Source organism: Pongo abelii, chromosome 15, assembly GCF_028885655.2.
Source record: "Pongo abelii isolate AG06213 chromosome 15, NHGRI_mPonAbe1-v2.0_pri, whole genome shotgun sequence".
In the NCBI taxonomy this organism is placed as follows: Eukaryota; Metazoa; Chordata; class Mammalia; order Primates; family Hominidae; genus Pongo; species Pongo abelii.
Genome location: NC_072000.2, coordinates 106,556,146 through 106,571,673, shown reverse-complemented (window position 1 = coordinate 106,571,673; position 15,528 = coordinate 106,556,146). Strand labels below are relative to the sequence as shown.

The 15,528-nt window shown below is 44.9% G+C and overlaps 1 protein-coding gene across 23 annotated transcripts in view; it reads right to left on the bottom strand.

Annotated features, from left to right (window-relative positions):
- The window catches only part of WDR20 (WD repeat domain 20), an 83,206-nt gene extending 71,181 nt beyond the window's left edge, over positions 1-12,025 (bottom strand). For 5 of the 23 annotated variants that reach the window (XM_054530554.2, XM_009249492.4, XM_009249493.4 and 2 more), the window contains exon 1: positions 11,633-12,025. In XM_054530554.2, coding sequence (XP_054386529.1) covers positions 11,633-11,881 — 249 coding nt within the window. In that variant the 5' untranslated portion in view covers positions 11,882-12,025. The remainder of the gene's footprint in view (positions 1-11,632) is intronic. The other 18 variants (XM_024231798.3, XM_054530551.2, XM_054530553.2 and 15 more) reach the window with 9 other exon arrangements.
- Positions 12,026-15,528: the final 3,503 nt, after the last annotated feature.

Below are 15,528 nucleotides of genomic sequence, written 5' to 3'. Positions count from 1 at the left end.
CAGTGGCTCACACCTATAATCCTACCACTTTGGGAGGCTGTGGTGGGAGGATCATATCAGCTCAGGAGTTCAAGACCAGCCTGGGCAACATGGTGAAACCCTGTCTCTATAAAAAAAATACAGAAATTAGCCAGGCATGGTGCCTATAGTCCCAGATACTCAGGAGGCTGAAGTGGGAAGATCACTTGATCCCAGGAGGCGGAGGCTGCAGTGAGTTGAGATCGTGCCAGTGCACTCCAGCCTGGGCAACAGAGTGAGACCGACCCTGTGTCCAAAAACAAAAAAAGTAAAAATTAGCCAGGTGGGTGTGGGTGGTAGCATGCTCCTATAGACTCAGCTACTCGGAAGGCTGAGGCAGGAGGATTATTCGGGCCCAGAAGGTTGAGGCTGCAGTGAGCCATGATTGTGTCACTGCACTACAGCCTGGGTGACAAAGTGAAATCTTGTTTTATTAAAAAAAAGAAAAAGGAAAAGAAAAGAGTACCCATGTCATATCTCTTCTATAAAATATTTCCTGGCCCAGCATGGTGGTTCATGCCTATAATCCCAACACTTTGGGAGGCTAAGGAGGGGAGATCGTTTGAACCCAGGCAAGACCAACCCAGACAACCTAGCAAGACCTCGTCTCTACCAAAAAAGAAATTAGCCAGGCCTGGTGGTGCACACCTGTAGTCCCAGCTACATGGGAGGCTAAGGTGGGAGGATGGCTTCAGCCCAGGAGTTCAAGGCTGCAGTGAACTATGATTGAGCCACTGCACTCCAGCCTGGGCTACAAAGTGAGACCCTGTCTCAAAAAAACAAAAACAAAACAAAACAAAAAAAACACCTCCTAATTACTTTTTAGCCTACTATTTCCCACTCTCAGGAATGACATCAGTATCAGTCATAGTTCGTTTTTTGACAGAAAAGCTCATGTAAGAGGCCCAGGCACAGGCCTTGGGTTTAACATCAGGCTCTACCATAGCCCTTCATTATCGGTGGACACACTACAATCTCTCCAATGACAAAAAAAAAAAAAATTCCCCAACGGATGGTTTTGAAGAGAAAATAAAAAGGCTATAAACTTTAAAGAGTTATGCATTTATCCTCTCACCAACTGTACACAGCACCTATTAATAGATAATGTTCAGTTTTGAATGCCTTTTAGCAGCTGCCTTATCATTGCTGGTTTACTTGTCTGTCTCACCACTAGACTGTAGGCACTTTGGGCCAGGGACTATGTCTTATTTATCTTCAGATCCACAGGTCCAATAAATGTTAGTTGAATGAATAAGCCCTTGATTATTCCATTGGACTGTGAACTCTTTGACAGCAGAGATTCTTAACAATATAGAGCAGGCACTCAGTAAGTCCTCTTAGAATGAGTGTGTGAATATCATGTCCGTCCTTGGTTAGATGACACTCCTCTTAAGGTCAGGGCCCGTACCTCATACTTGCCTCCTGAGTAGCTGGGACTACAGGCGCACACCACCACACTCAGCTAATTTTTAATTTTTTGTAGAGATGGGGTCTCACTATGTTGTCCAGGCTGGTTTCCAACTCCTAGCCTCAATAAATCCTCCCACCTCAGCCTCCCAACGTGCTAGGATTACAGGCGTGATGTAATCCTATGCCAGGCCTGATTCTTACTTTGTAAATATAAAATCCTTATAAATTCCCTCCTCATGAATGATTCTTGCTGCTTTCTTATAAAACCTATATATTTAAGCTATTTTCCTATTGATACAAAGCAAGATAAGGTGTAACACAAACTGATTTGGCATGTTTTTAGAATAATATATCTACTTTTAAAAAATCTACTACAAAATAGAATTGACGCCCGGGTGCGGTGGCTCACGCCTGTAATCCCAGCACTTTGGGATGCCGAGGCGGGTGGATCATGAGGTGAGGAGTTAAGAGACCAGCCTGGCCAATACAGTGAAACCCCATCTCTACTAAAAAATACAAAAATTAGCCGGGCGTGGTAGCATGTGCCTGCAGTCCCAGCTACTCTGGAGTCTGAAGCAGAGAATTGCTTGAACCCAGGAGGCAGAGGTTGCAGTGTGCCGAGATCGAGCCACTGCACTCCAGCTTGGGTGACAGAGTGAGACTCCATCTCAAAAAAAATAAATAAATAAAATAGAATTGATGACATAAAATATTTCTCAATTTACAAATTACCAAATGGCAGAGAAGCTGAAAAGTTGAGAAAAACGCTAAAAGAGCAGTCGACATCTAAAGCTCCATCAGAAATAAAAATCATTTCTGAAATTAGAAATACAAGGCAACAAATTTAAAAATTTATAAAAAATATGATCTGCACACAACATTTTAGGGCTAACCATCTATTTGAAACCCAATGCAATATTCTTCTACTAGGCAGAGAAATACTTTTCCACTTCACCTTTACTCCTTAATTCCACTTGATACTTATATTGCTATGCCACGTGCAGAGCACATAACCACTACTTTGTATTATAATGATAAATACAAAATCAGCCAGGAACAGTGGCTCACGTCTGTAATCCCAGCACTTTGGGAACACAAGGCAAAAGGATCACTTGAGCCCAGGAGTTCAAGGCCAGCCTAGGCAACACAGCAAGACTCAGTCTCTACAAAAGAAAAAAAGTATTTATTTACGTATTTGTTTTTTTGTTTGTTTGTTTTGAGAGAGTCTCACTCTGTCACCCAGGCTGGAGTGCAGTGGCGCGATCTCTGTTCACTGCAAGCGCCACCTCCCGGGTTCAAGGATTCTCCTGCCTCAGCCTTCCGAGTAGCTGGGACTACAGGCACCCGCCACCACACCCGGCTAATTTTTTTTGTATTTTTAGTAGAGACGGGGTGTCACCATGTTAGCCAGGATGGTCTCAAACTCCTGACCTCGTGATCCGCCCGCCTCGGCCTCCCAAAGTGCAGGGATTACAGGCGTAAGCCACTACGCCTGGCCTACAAAAATTTTTTTTTAAAATTATCCAGGCACAGTGGCACATGCCTGTAGTCCCAATTACTCAGGAGGCTGAGGTGGGAGGATCACTTGAGCTCAGGAGGTTGAAGCTGCAGTGAGCTATGATTGTGCCACTGCCCTCCAGCCTAGGTGACACAGTGAGACCCTGTTCCAAACACACACACACACACAAAGCCAAACTCTTTAAAGACAGGAGTGTTAAATACACTTCACATCAGCCACAATAGACAGCAGTGCCTTGTATATATACCAGTCATCAATAAATGCTTGATGAATGAGGATTATGATTTTTTTTTTTTTTTTTTTTGAGACAGAGTCTCAGCTCTGTCACCCAGGCTGGAGTCCAGTGGCACAATTTCAGCTCACTGCAGCCTCAACCTCCCAGGCTCCAGCAATTCTCCCACCTAAGCCACCTGAATAGCTGGGGCCACAGGCATGCACCACCACACCTGGCTAATTTTTTCTTGTAGAGATGAGCTCTCACTATGTTGCCCTGGCTGGTCTCAAACTCCTGGGGCTCAAGCAATCCTCCTGCCTCAGCCTCCTAAAATACTGGGATTATGGGCATGAGCCAAGGTAACTTGTCACTGATGCTGTCAATTTCAACTGTCCTGAAAATTAAAACTGAATTCTACCAATTAGAAATGTCTACCAATTAAGGTTACTTCTATTTTTAAGGTCTTCTCCTGAATAACCAAACAAGATCACATTTCATATTCCTGCACAAACTAACCTCACTGAGAAACAAACAGAATAATTCTCTAAGATACTACATTCCAGACGACAAAAATCTTCCTATTTTTAAAACAAGGTTCTTGGCCAGGCGTGGTAGCCCACGCCTGTAATCCCAGCACTTTGGGAGGCCCAGGCAGGCGGATCACCTGAGGTCAGGAGTTCAAGGCCAGCCTGGCCAACATGGGAAAACCCTGTCTCTACTAAAAATACAAAAATTAGCCAGGTGTGATGGCGGGTGCCTGTAATCCCAGTTACTCGGGAGGCTGAGGCCTGCGAATGGCTTGAACCCGGGAGGCGGAGGTTGCAGTGAATCAAGATCATGCCATTGCACTCCAGCCTGGGGAATAGAGTGAGACTCTGTCTCCAAAACTAAAACTAAAACTAAAATAAAATAAAACAAGGTTCTTTAGCCATACAGCCAAACCACTCAGTGACAAAATCCACCATGTTTTGATGCTTGCTCAAGCTCAAGTTTGCCATCAAAGCACATTACCCTTAAGTCACTATATTAAGTCAATGATAATAAATATCGTATAAGTGACACATTTCTTGAGGGCAGAGACTTTGACTACACCCAGCATCTAAAACGGTACCTCGTATCTGGTAGGCATACTCCATGAATATTTGCTGAAAGAATGGCATTCATGACTACCTCATGGACTTCCATGACATATTCCAGGTGCTTCTCACCATTGCTCATATCCACCCATGAAGTCCTCCTTTTTTGGGGAGGTCTCGCTTTGTTGCCCAGGCTGGAGCGCACTGGCACGATCTTGGCTCACTGCAACCTCCACCTCCTGGGTTCAAGCGATTTTCCTGCGTCCTAAGTAGCTGGGATTACAGGCATGCGCCACCATACTTGGCTAATTTTTGTATTTTTAGTAGAGATGGGGTTTCCCCATGTTGGCCAGGCTGGTCTTGAACTCCTAACCCCAGATGATCCACCCGCCTCGGCCTCCCAAAGTGCTGGGATTACAGGCCACCCATGGAATCTTTCAAAATCTCGTGACCACCCTCCTCTGCAAAGCCAAGAGAACCCAGGTATAGTATGAAAGTATCTCCTGCTTTAAATGATATATTAAGATGCTTTCCCCTCAGTATGCAAAATTCTAAAGTCAAATAAATCATCAATATTTCAGAAGTCAGTAAATAGCTCTTAATGGAAAAGAAACACAAGTTTCCAGTCATTTAGCAACCCTCTGTGACCTACTAAATTAAGTACAAGATTTCTCAAAGTAAATCTAATAAAGTTATAGACTTCTAAACCTCTTTCTAAATTATAAAAGGGGAGGCAGGGAGGTGTGAAAAATTACAAAAGGGGAGAAGGGTGTGAACATGACCCTCTCTGAAGCAGTAAAGTATCTAAAACCAGTCTGTAGGGGGGAAATTTTTTTTAAAGGCATCTAGTTCACCCTCCCACACAAAGCAGGAATTCCTCCAGTGTCACCAACAGGTGGTCCTGCAGTTTTTGAAAAAGAGACAGAACATTTCCCATATGAGCATTCCCATAACAGAACACTCATTCTCCCTCAAGTCAACCCATTACCTTCTTCTTTAATCAGGATCTAAAAATACTTTAGCTTTTATCAACTGACTCTTCTTCTGGCCCCAACTTCATCTCAGCATCATGAACATAAAGCTCTTCTAGCCGGGCATGGTGACTCACGCCTGTAATCCCAGCACTTTGAGAGGCCGAGACGGGTGGATCACAAGGTCAGGAGTTCAAGACCAGCCTGGCCAAGATGCTGAAACCCTGTCTCTACTAAATATACAAAAATTAGCTGGGCATGGTGGCACTTTCCTGTAATCCCAGCTACTTCAGAGGCTGAGGCAGGAGAATCGCTTAAAACCCGGGTGCCAGAGGTCGCAGTGAGCCAAGATCAAGCCACTGCACTCCAGCCTGGGCAACAGAGCAAGACTTCATCTCAAAAACAAACAAACAAACAAACAAACAAAAACTCTTCCAGCATAAAGACCTAGAAATCACAATGTTTTCAGCTTGCTTTCCCAAACACCCCACCCCTCTCAGTTCCAAATCAAGTAGGCAATGAATCAAAGAGATGAAGATATCTCCCCAATAGAATGATGAATCCATTTTCATTTAAAAAAAAAAACAAAACTGAGTACAGAATCATATAAGCTTTAGAGATGGAAAAACCTTAGAACCCTCTAAATCTACTTCCTACCTCCTATAGTTATCACTTCAGTAACTTCTCTGGGCAGTACATTTGTGGCCTGGAATCTTAAGATGTGGGGAGGTAAGAAGGTTCTTCGGTTTGAATGTTAAGTAATTCTGAGTACATACAGTTTTTGTTTATTATTGATTGTTTTGTTTTTTTTTGAAACAGGCTCTCCCTCTGTTGCCCAGGCTGGAGTGCAGTGGCACGATTACAGCTCACTGCAGCCTCAAACTCCCCAGTTCAAGTGACCCTTCCACCTCAGCCTTCCAAGTAGCTGGGACTAGAGGCACGTGACACCACGCCCACCCTTGTAGAGACAGGGTTTCCCTATGTTGTCCAGGCTGGTCTCGAACCCACACGAGGTTTCACTGTGTTGCCCAGGCTGAACTCCTGCAATCCTCTCGCCTTGGCCTCCCAAAGTGTTAGGATTATAGGTATGAGCCACCACTCCTGGCCTGAGAAGTTTTTGAAAGTTGTACATGGATCTTGTAGGTGACATGGTTTGACAGAAGTAGATCAAAAGTAATCTGTGTCATTTGTTTACTATTACTTCATTGTCTCTTACACGATTTCCCTATTTTAAGAAGGTTAAATTTTTTACCTACTAGCAATATTTTTAAATGTCTTTTAAAAGATATGAGCTATTAAAAAATACCCAAGTTACTTTTGGGCCCAAAACTGAATAGGTTTTTCAGCTTCTAAAGATCTCTTTCAAGTTTGGCATAGACAGACACGGCTTTACTCAGTCATTCACTCAACAAATACACAGCAAGGGGCTAACTCTAAACTGGACACTGCACTGCGCATTGAGAAGATGGAGAGCAGGAAAGATAAGGTCCCTATTCTAAGGGAGCTTTGTTTTATAGAAGGCACAGGTGGATCATCACACAGAATTACAAATTCAGAAAAGTGCTAGGAAGGCAAAGCACAAGATGCTCTAAGAACATATAATAGAGCCTGTGATCCCAGCACTTTGGGAGGCTGAGGCGGGTGAATCACTTGAGGCCAGGAGTTCAAGACCAGCCTGGCCAACATGGCAAAACCCTGTCTCTATTAAAATACAAAAATGAGTTGGACATGGTGGCACATGCCTGTAATCTCAGCTACCCGGGAGGCTGAGGCACAAGAATCACTTGGGCCTGGGCAGCAGAGGTTGCAGTGAGCCAAGATCACACCACTGCACTCCAGCCTGGGCAACAGAGCAAGATTCTGTCTCAAAAACAAAAAACAAACAAAGAAAACATGTAATAAGGAAAAACTGATACACCATGGGGATTCAAAGAAAAAATTCCTGAGGAAGTGATGGTTAAGCTGAGATCTGAATGGAGGCCATTCATATTTATGTAAAAACAGATGTTCATAAAATGAGAGGATTGGTCCAATAAGCCCAGCTACCTTACCTTTGGCATCTTTTATCCTACATCCTAAAACAATTTTTTTTTTTTTTTTTCTTTTTGAGACAGAGTCTAGCTCTGTTGCCCAGGCTGGAGTGCAGTGGTATGATCTTGGCTCACTGCAACCTCCGACTCCAGGGTTCAAGCGATTCTCCTGCCTCGGCCTCCCGAGTAGCTGGGACTATAGGCGAGCACCACCACGCCCAGCTAATTTTGTATTTTTAGTAGAGACGGGGTTTTACCATGTTGGCCAAGCTGGTCTCAAACTCCTGACCTCAGGTGATCTACCCGCCTCGGCCTCCCAAAGCGCTGAGATTACAGGTGTGAGCCATGGCGCGCAGCCCCGCTCCCCTTTTTTGTTGTTTTAAAGACAGGGTCTCATTCTGTTGCCCAGGTTGGGGTGCAGTGGCACAATCATAGCTCACTGTAACCTTAACTCTTGGGCTCAAGAGCCCTCCTCAGCTTCCCAAGTAGCTGTGACTACAGGCACATACCACCATGCCCAGCTAATTTTTTTTTTGTTATTATTTTTTGTGGACACAGGGTATTGATATGTTATCCAGGCTGGTCTCAAACTCCTGGGCTCAAGCAATCCTCCCACCTCAGTCTCCCAAAGTGCTGGGATTGCAGGTGTGAGCCACTGCACCCGACCACCATCTCTTTTTTAAAAGAAGAAGAACAAAGTATGTAATAAAGATGTTTATGGCCGGGCGCAGTGGCTCACGCCTGTAATCCCAGCACTTTGGAAGGCTGAGGAGGGTGGATCACGAGGTCAGGAGTTCGAGGCCAGCCTGGCTAATATGGTGAAACCCCATCTCTACCAAAAACACAAAAATTAGCTGGGCGTGGTGGTACGCACCTGTAGTCCCAGCTGCTCGGGAGGCTGAGGGAGGAGAATCGCTTGAACCTAGGAGGCAGAGGTTGCAGTGAGCCGAGATTGTGCCACTGCATTCCACCCTGGGTGACAGAGCTAGACTCTGTCTGAAAAAAAAAAAAAAAAAAAAAAGATGTTTAAAAGCTAGTAGTTGAAAGTCTTTTGGGGAGAGGGACAGGGTCTTATTTAGCTCTGAATACCTCACATCACCTTGCCTAGTATTATTACTATCACAGTAATCACTCAAATCTGGTGAAATGATTAGTGTCAGTATTAAATCAATGTTAATACTGTCTTTAGTTAAATAAATTTGCAAAACTACATCTCACACAAGAAACCCCATTCTAAACTTCCTCAACTGTGAAAAGATGTTTTAATCTACCTCAAGAATTTAATAAAATAATATATGGCAAAATGCCGGGGTAGATTCTGAAGTGCTTGGAGTATATGATATCCCTGTGATCAAAAAGCTGGATCAGTCTCTTCTAAGATAGTTTAGACTCAGCTGTGCTTCATCTTCCTTACTATAAGAAAAAATTCTAACAGGTTTGCATCCCCTCTCTGGCCTTGGTTCTCTCTGAGGAGGAAGTAACAAACTCTAAAGTTCTTTCTAGCTCCAGACACTGACCTGTAAACCTTTTAAAAGGATCAAGATTGCACTCCTCAGCATGAATGTTAGACTACTTTCTCACCTACTCCATTTCCCCAGGACCCCATGTTTCCTCTCAGGAATGGTAGCACGTAATTCATGAGTTAAGTTCTTTAAAGACCTATTTTCTACTCATTTTACACACAGACTTAAGTTGAATTTACTCATCTAAATTAGATCTTCTGAATAATCCAAGTAATTATTGTAAAATTTTACACGCCTCAAAGGACCAAAAAAAAAAAAAAAAACCATTCAAAACAGCCAACTGTGCACTGGACGTGGTGGGTCATATCTATAATCTCAGCACTTTAGCAGGCTGAGGTGGGAGGATCGCTTGAAGCCAGGAGTTCAAGACCAGCCTGGGCAACATGGCAAGACCTCCACCTCTAAAAAACATTTTTTTTTTAATTAGCCAGGCATGGTGGTGTACACCTGTAGTTCCAGCCACTAGGAAGGCTGAAGTGGGAAGATCATTTGAGCCCAGGAGTTTGAGGCTGTAGTGAACAATAAGCATGCCACCGCACTCCAGCCTAGGCAACAGGATGAGATCCTATCTCTAAAAACAAAAAAACATGTTTAATAGCCAACTGTCAAAAATAGGTTTATAACTACTAACTCTAAAAAGTAAATTTTGGTTTTCCAATTAAAGAAAATGTATTTCCTATATTTTAAATCAGAAAATAGTCATAAAAAGTCACTTATACTCAGAAATAACAACAAATAAATGCAAACTCATTCACGGAATAAAATGTTTAAGTTACAATTAAAAGAGAGTAGAAACAGCTGCAACACAATGCAAATGTATCTACAAGATACTACCACATGAAAATGAAATTTTACCCAAAAAACGTTAAAACACTCAAATTATGCAGGTAAGGGCAATTTATGTATTTCACATTTATCTTGTTTAAAATAATTTTTTGGTGTGGTTTTAAAAACCTTGCCTCCTTTTACCCTTCAGGGAATAGCGTCCCACTAAAAGAGAACACTATTGTAATGATACTTCCAGGCAAGAAACCTGTCTTTATGATGTAAAACAGGGCTACCAGATCCAGATAAGGTCTGCCATTAGGACGCTTTGGAAGTCATAACCTTTCAAAGAAAAAAAAAAAATTTAAGTAATTCCTGCATTAATAATAGCTAGTGAGTTTAGTTTTTAAGCACATCGTATTTTTATATGAATATAAATTTTTATAACTTAAAATTCTAAACTCAATTTCCTGAGACAAAATTGGTCCTTTCACTCCGATTATCAATGTCAAGACGGCAGCTTCTTATTTGACAGTTAGTATTTCTTTAACTATATTTTACATCTACTGAGTGTTTCAGGGCCTTAAAGTTCATTACGATTATTATATTATTAATTACAGTGTGCACTGTAACATTCCCTTTTTAAAGAGGTGCAAATAGAAGTTAAATAACTTATCCAAGGTCACCCAACAAGTCAGTGACAAAGTTGGGAGTAGGAGTAAAACTGCAGCCCCTAGACTGAAGACCACTTCAAGCTTTTGCAATTCCAAACGAGGAAAAAAAAAAAAGGTCAAGCGATTTACCCTTAATAACTTCCAACAGCATACCCCAAATACAGTGGTACACTTATTATCATAAAGACTAATAAAAAAGATTCACCCTGAATGAAAGAAACAACTTTGCTACATTTAGATACCAATGTCATTTCCCTAGCTCTTGTAACAAGCGAAAATCCTGTACTGGATCTGGCTATATTAAATCCTGAAGAATGTTCACTCTTCAATATGAACAATTTATTTTCATGCTAACATGCATTTACGAATTAATCTTTTATCACCTTGTCCTATTTGGAGGTGCTGTGGGATGCATTAATTTCCTCACTCTTCCATGACATCAAGTCAAAGACTACAATCTCAAAAATAAGCAATTCTCAGTGAAAACATAGTTACATAGCCAATGAAAGAAAAGCTCTAATAAATGGCTGCTTTTAAAGAGATACTTTTAAAGGATGCTTACATGCTTCACAGAATTACCGGTAACTCGCCCGCCAAGAAGCATGGTCCCTTTAAAGTAGCTTTTAAGGCATATCACTCCCTGTTTGGGACACAGTCTGACTTGTTGGACAAGATTAATCTGGGCATTCTCACACAACCCCTCTGAACCAGCTTAGTTCACTGGAAACATCATTTCAACTGTAGTACTCAGCCCTTCGCATACTACAAGGGACAAGATGACTCTCCTTAACAATCTTTCAGAAGGTCCCCACGGCGGAGACAGTGAGTGACAGCCGTCCTCCCGCGGATGTTTTTGGAAACAGAAATGTTAACACAGGAGAGGCTCCTAGGAAGTGTCAGTGCGGCAGCAGGTGGAGCAGCCCTGCGTGCCGAGCAGGTTCTTTCTGACCTAGTCTCAATCCTCCGCTTCCCGGCCCCGGTTCCGCCTTACAGAGATCTTGTTAAGTCGTCTTGCGTCCCTGTTCTCTAACCCAGGGCGAGACTTCCAACCCTCCAGGGAGGCGAGGCAATCAAAGCAGAAAAGACGGCCACCTCACCTCTTCCGGGGACTTGCAGGCCCGCTCCCTGGCCATGTCAGAGCCTGATGGACCAGGCTGGAAGGGACGCAGCCGGCTCCCCCGGGAGCCTCCCAGCCAGAACCCCCGCGCCCCACGGTCCCTTTCCACTGCCCCCACCCCTTCGAAACGCCACCGCCACCACCCTCCTTACTCCTGAATCCCCTCTCCTCAGGAGTACCCCAGTGGAGTTACCGGCCCACTCAAAAGTAAGAGCGACGGCCACCCCTCTCGGTCACCCTGGCCCCACTGTCACCGCCCTGCTCCCGGCCTCTGCCTACGCCGCTGGCTGGCTCCGGTGACGCCCGGGTCGGTACCTTGCGGACCCCCTTGTAGATATAGAAGTACAGCTCCCGGCCCACATTGAAGCAGAGGCGGTCGCCGTTGCCAGACTGGTCGTTGAGGTTTACGAAGGAGACGCGGACAGGGTTGGATCCCTGCGAGTTGAAGGGCACCCGGTTGGGCCGGCTGTACTCCGAGTGCGGCAGCAGCTTGTACAGACCTTCCCGGGTGGTGAATTGGGTCTTAATCTCGTTCATCTCCTTCCCTCCTCCCTCCGTCGCCATCTTGGAAAGCAGCGTTCATCCTGCCCTAAGTGCCCGGATCACGCCCACCGCGCAGGCGCTGTTCCTGGTGCTCCCTCTTCCCCCACCCCCTGCCTCTTCCTTCTCGCCCCTCCCACCCTCGGGCCAGCCCTGCGAGGGCGGGCCAAAAGGAAGGGGCGGGCTTGTTTACGTCCCGACTGCGCAGGCGTGCTCACCTGGCGTGCTCCACCCGACTGGGCGTCCGCAAGCTCCTCCCCCGGGCGTGGCCTCCGGGCGGCCTGGCTGCTTCCCAGGTGATCCCGGCTTCAGCTGGTGGAGTCTAGTTGACCGTTCCGCAGCCGCCAGGGCCAACGGAAAGCCGGTTGGGGGAACCGCGGCGGGGCTGGTGTCATGAGCCTGAGGTGAACTTGAGGGTGCCTCCTCAGCGGTCTCCCGCCCTGCCCTGAGGGGAGCCGGGACCCCAAAGAGCGGAGGAAGAGCGCCACCCCGACTGCCGCCGCTTCGGAGCCAGCACGCGGGGTACCCTACGGGGAGTGCGGATGCCCCCGTGTTCGGGCGGGGACGGCTCCACCCATCTTGGGCCCTCCCTTCGGGACAGGGACTGTCCTGCCCAGAGTGCTGAGTACCCGCGCGACCGTCTGGATCCCCGGTCAGGAAGCCCCTTTGAAGCCTCCTCGCCGCCGTTTTCTGAGAAGGTATCAAGGGACTCAAGATTTACGCTTCACTATGTTTTATTTCAGGCGGGGTAGGGGGAGAGAAGAATGTGGTACAGCATAGGTGTTCTCAAGCCAGATATCCTAATTCCTGCGTGTGATGAGCACTGGCGGCTTCCGCTTCTTAGCGGAGGTTTGTCTCCAGCTATTCAGAGACACGGGGCGGGGAAGCGCTTTGGGAACCGGGGACTGAATCTATGCAGGATTCACTTCTCTTGCTCAGTAGTTTACGAAGAGCTCTTAATAAAATTTAAGGTAATTGATTTTTTTTTTTCCAGAAGCCTCAGGTGGAGTCTGTGAGATTATTTACTAGGAGATCCATAGGGATAGTTGTATGCATGTAATGTACAGGGTCTAGATTTATAAGGACGGGCACACGTGTCAAAGTAAGAGTCAACAATCACTATTTTATACCTGGGTTTCTTGGCATGTTGCACCAGAATAAGAAAGTTTCTAAAGTGACAAAAACGTTCTAATAGAATTCCAGGGAGGGGGGAAGCCAACATTTGTAACACCAAGAATGAACTATTCCTGGAAGTTCAGATTATATCTGGAGGGGCACAAAAGAAGTGAATGGAGAGAATTTCTAAAGTAGGAGGAATGTAAATCATAAACATCTTCTGTATTAAAAAGCAAGTAGATACCAATAGAAACTGTGCCAATGATGTAGTAATACATTTGATAATAACATCTTTAGCCTTTGTAGTGTTGGGAAAAAAAAAAAAAGAAAAAAAAGCACTGAAGTACTACTTAATTAATAGAGCCTGAAAAATACTTAAAATTTTTTCTTAGAATTGTTTTGATGTTGTTATCCGACTTTCCCTAATCTTGAAACACCAGGGTATGTTCTGTGGTTACCATAGCTATATCCCAAACTCCATAACTGTGTTATTTTACATTGAAAACACGTATTTTACAATAATCAACCTGAAGGATAGTGACATCTTGAATCATCTAAAAATAATTTATCTGTGTTTCCTAATTATCAAGAGGAAAAAAGTATAATGATTTTTTTGGGGAAAAAAAAACCCAGCGAGCAAAAGTTAAAACAAAATTTTGTATTATTATTCAATTAACCACAACATTGTATTTCCCATAATACCTATATAATTCAAGCATTCTATCAAGATTTTACCCTATATAAATTCAACATTCTATTATAATCACAGTAATAGACTGTTCACTTTGTCTCATGCATAGCCTTTGGTTTTTTTGTTGTTTTTTTTTTTTAGATGGAGTCTCGCTGTCGCCAGGCTGGAGTGCAGTGGTGCAATCTTGGCTCACTGCAACCTCTGCCTCCCAGGTTCAAGCGATGCTCCTGCTTCAGCCTCCCGAGTAGCTGGGACTACAGATGTGCACCACCACGCCCAGCTAATTTTTGAATTTTTAGTAGAGATGGGGTTTCACCATGTTGGCCAGGATGGTCTTCATCTCTTGACATGTTGATCCGCCCGCCTTGGCCTCCCAAAGTGCTGGTATTACAGGCATGAGCCACAGTGCCCAGCCCCATGCATAGCCTTTGAATAGTCTCTATTTTTATTCTTTTTCTCTCATAACTTTTCCCCCATGTTCAAAGATTCAATAAGTAACACCCAAATCTAAATAACTAGGCCTGAATGGCCGGGCATGTTGGCTCACACCTGTAATCCCAGCACTTTGGGAGGCCAAGGTGGGCAGATCACGAGGTCAGGAGTTTGAGACCACCTGGCCAACGTGGTGAAATCCCATCTCTACTAAAAGTACAAAAATTAGCCAGACGTGGTCACACATGCCTGTAATCCCAGCTGCTCAGGAGGCTGAGGCAAGAGAATTGCTTGAACCTGGGAGATGGAGGTTGCAATGAGCTGAGATCGCACCACTGCACTCCAGCCTGGGCAAAAGAGCGAGACTCCATCTCAGGAAATAAATAAATAAATAGATAAATAAATAAATGGGCCTGACTTAATTTTATTTCTGATTTTCAGTTTCAAACCAGGAATTTAAAAAAAAAATTTTTTTTTTTGAGATGGAGTCTCACTCTGTTGCCCAGGCTGGAGTGCGGTGGTGGCACAGTCTCAGCTCTCCGCCTCCCATGTTCAAGCGATTCTCCTGCCCCAGCCTCCCGAAAATATGGGATTACAGGCGCATGCCACCACACCCAGCTAATTTTTGTATTTTTAGTAGAGACGGGGTTTCACCATGTTGGCCAGGCTGGTCTCGAACTCCTGACTTCAGGTGATCCACCCACCTCAGCTTCCCAAAGTGCTAGGATTACAGGCGTGAGCCACCATGCCCGGCCTCAAACTGGGTATTTCTTTTTTTTTTCTTTCTTTTTTTTTTTTTTTTTTTTTTTTTTGAGAGAAGTCTCGCTCTTGTCCCCCAGGCTTGAGTGCAATGGCTCAATCTCGACTCGCTGCAACCTCTGCCTCCCGGATTCAAACGATTCTCCTGCCTCTGCCTCCCAAATAGCTGGGATTAAGGCACCTGCCACCACGCCTGGCTAATTTTTGTATTTTTTAGTAGAGACAGGTTTTAACCATGTTGGTCAGGCTGGTCTCGAACTCCTGACCTCAGGTGATCCACCGGCCTCGGCCTCCGGAAGTGCTGGGATTATAGGCGTGAGCCACCGTGCCCGGTCCAAACCGGGTATTTCTTTTTTTTTTTTTTTTTTTTTAGACGGAGTCTCACTCTGTCGCCCAGGCTGGAGTGCAGTGGCATGATCTTGGCTCACCGCAACCTCCACCTCCCGGATTCAAGCGAGTCTCCTGCCTCAGCCTCCCGAGTAGCTGAGACTACAGGCGTGTGCCACCACGCCTGGCCAATTTTTTTGTATTTTTAGCAGAGACGGGGTTTCACCATGTTGGTCAGGCTGGTCTCGTACTCCTGACCTCGTGATCCGCCCACCTCGCCCTCCCAAAATGCTGGGATTACAAGCGTGAGCCACCGCGCCTGGCCCAAACGGTATTTCTAAATAAA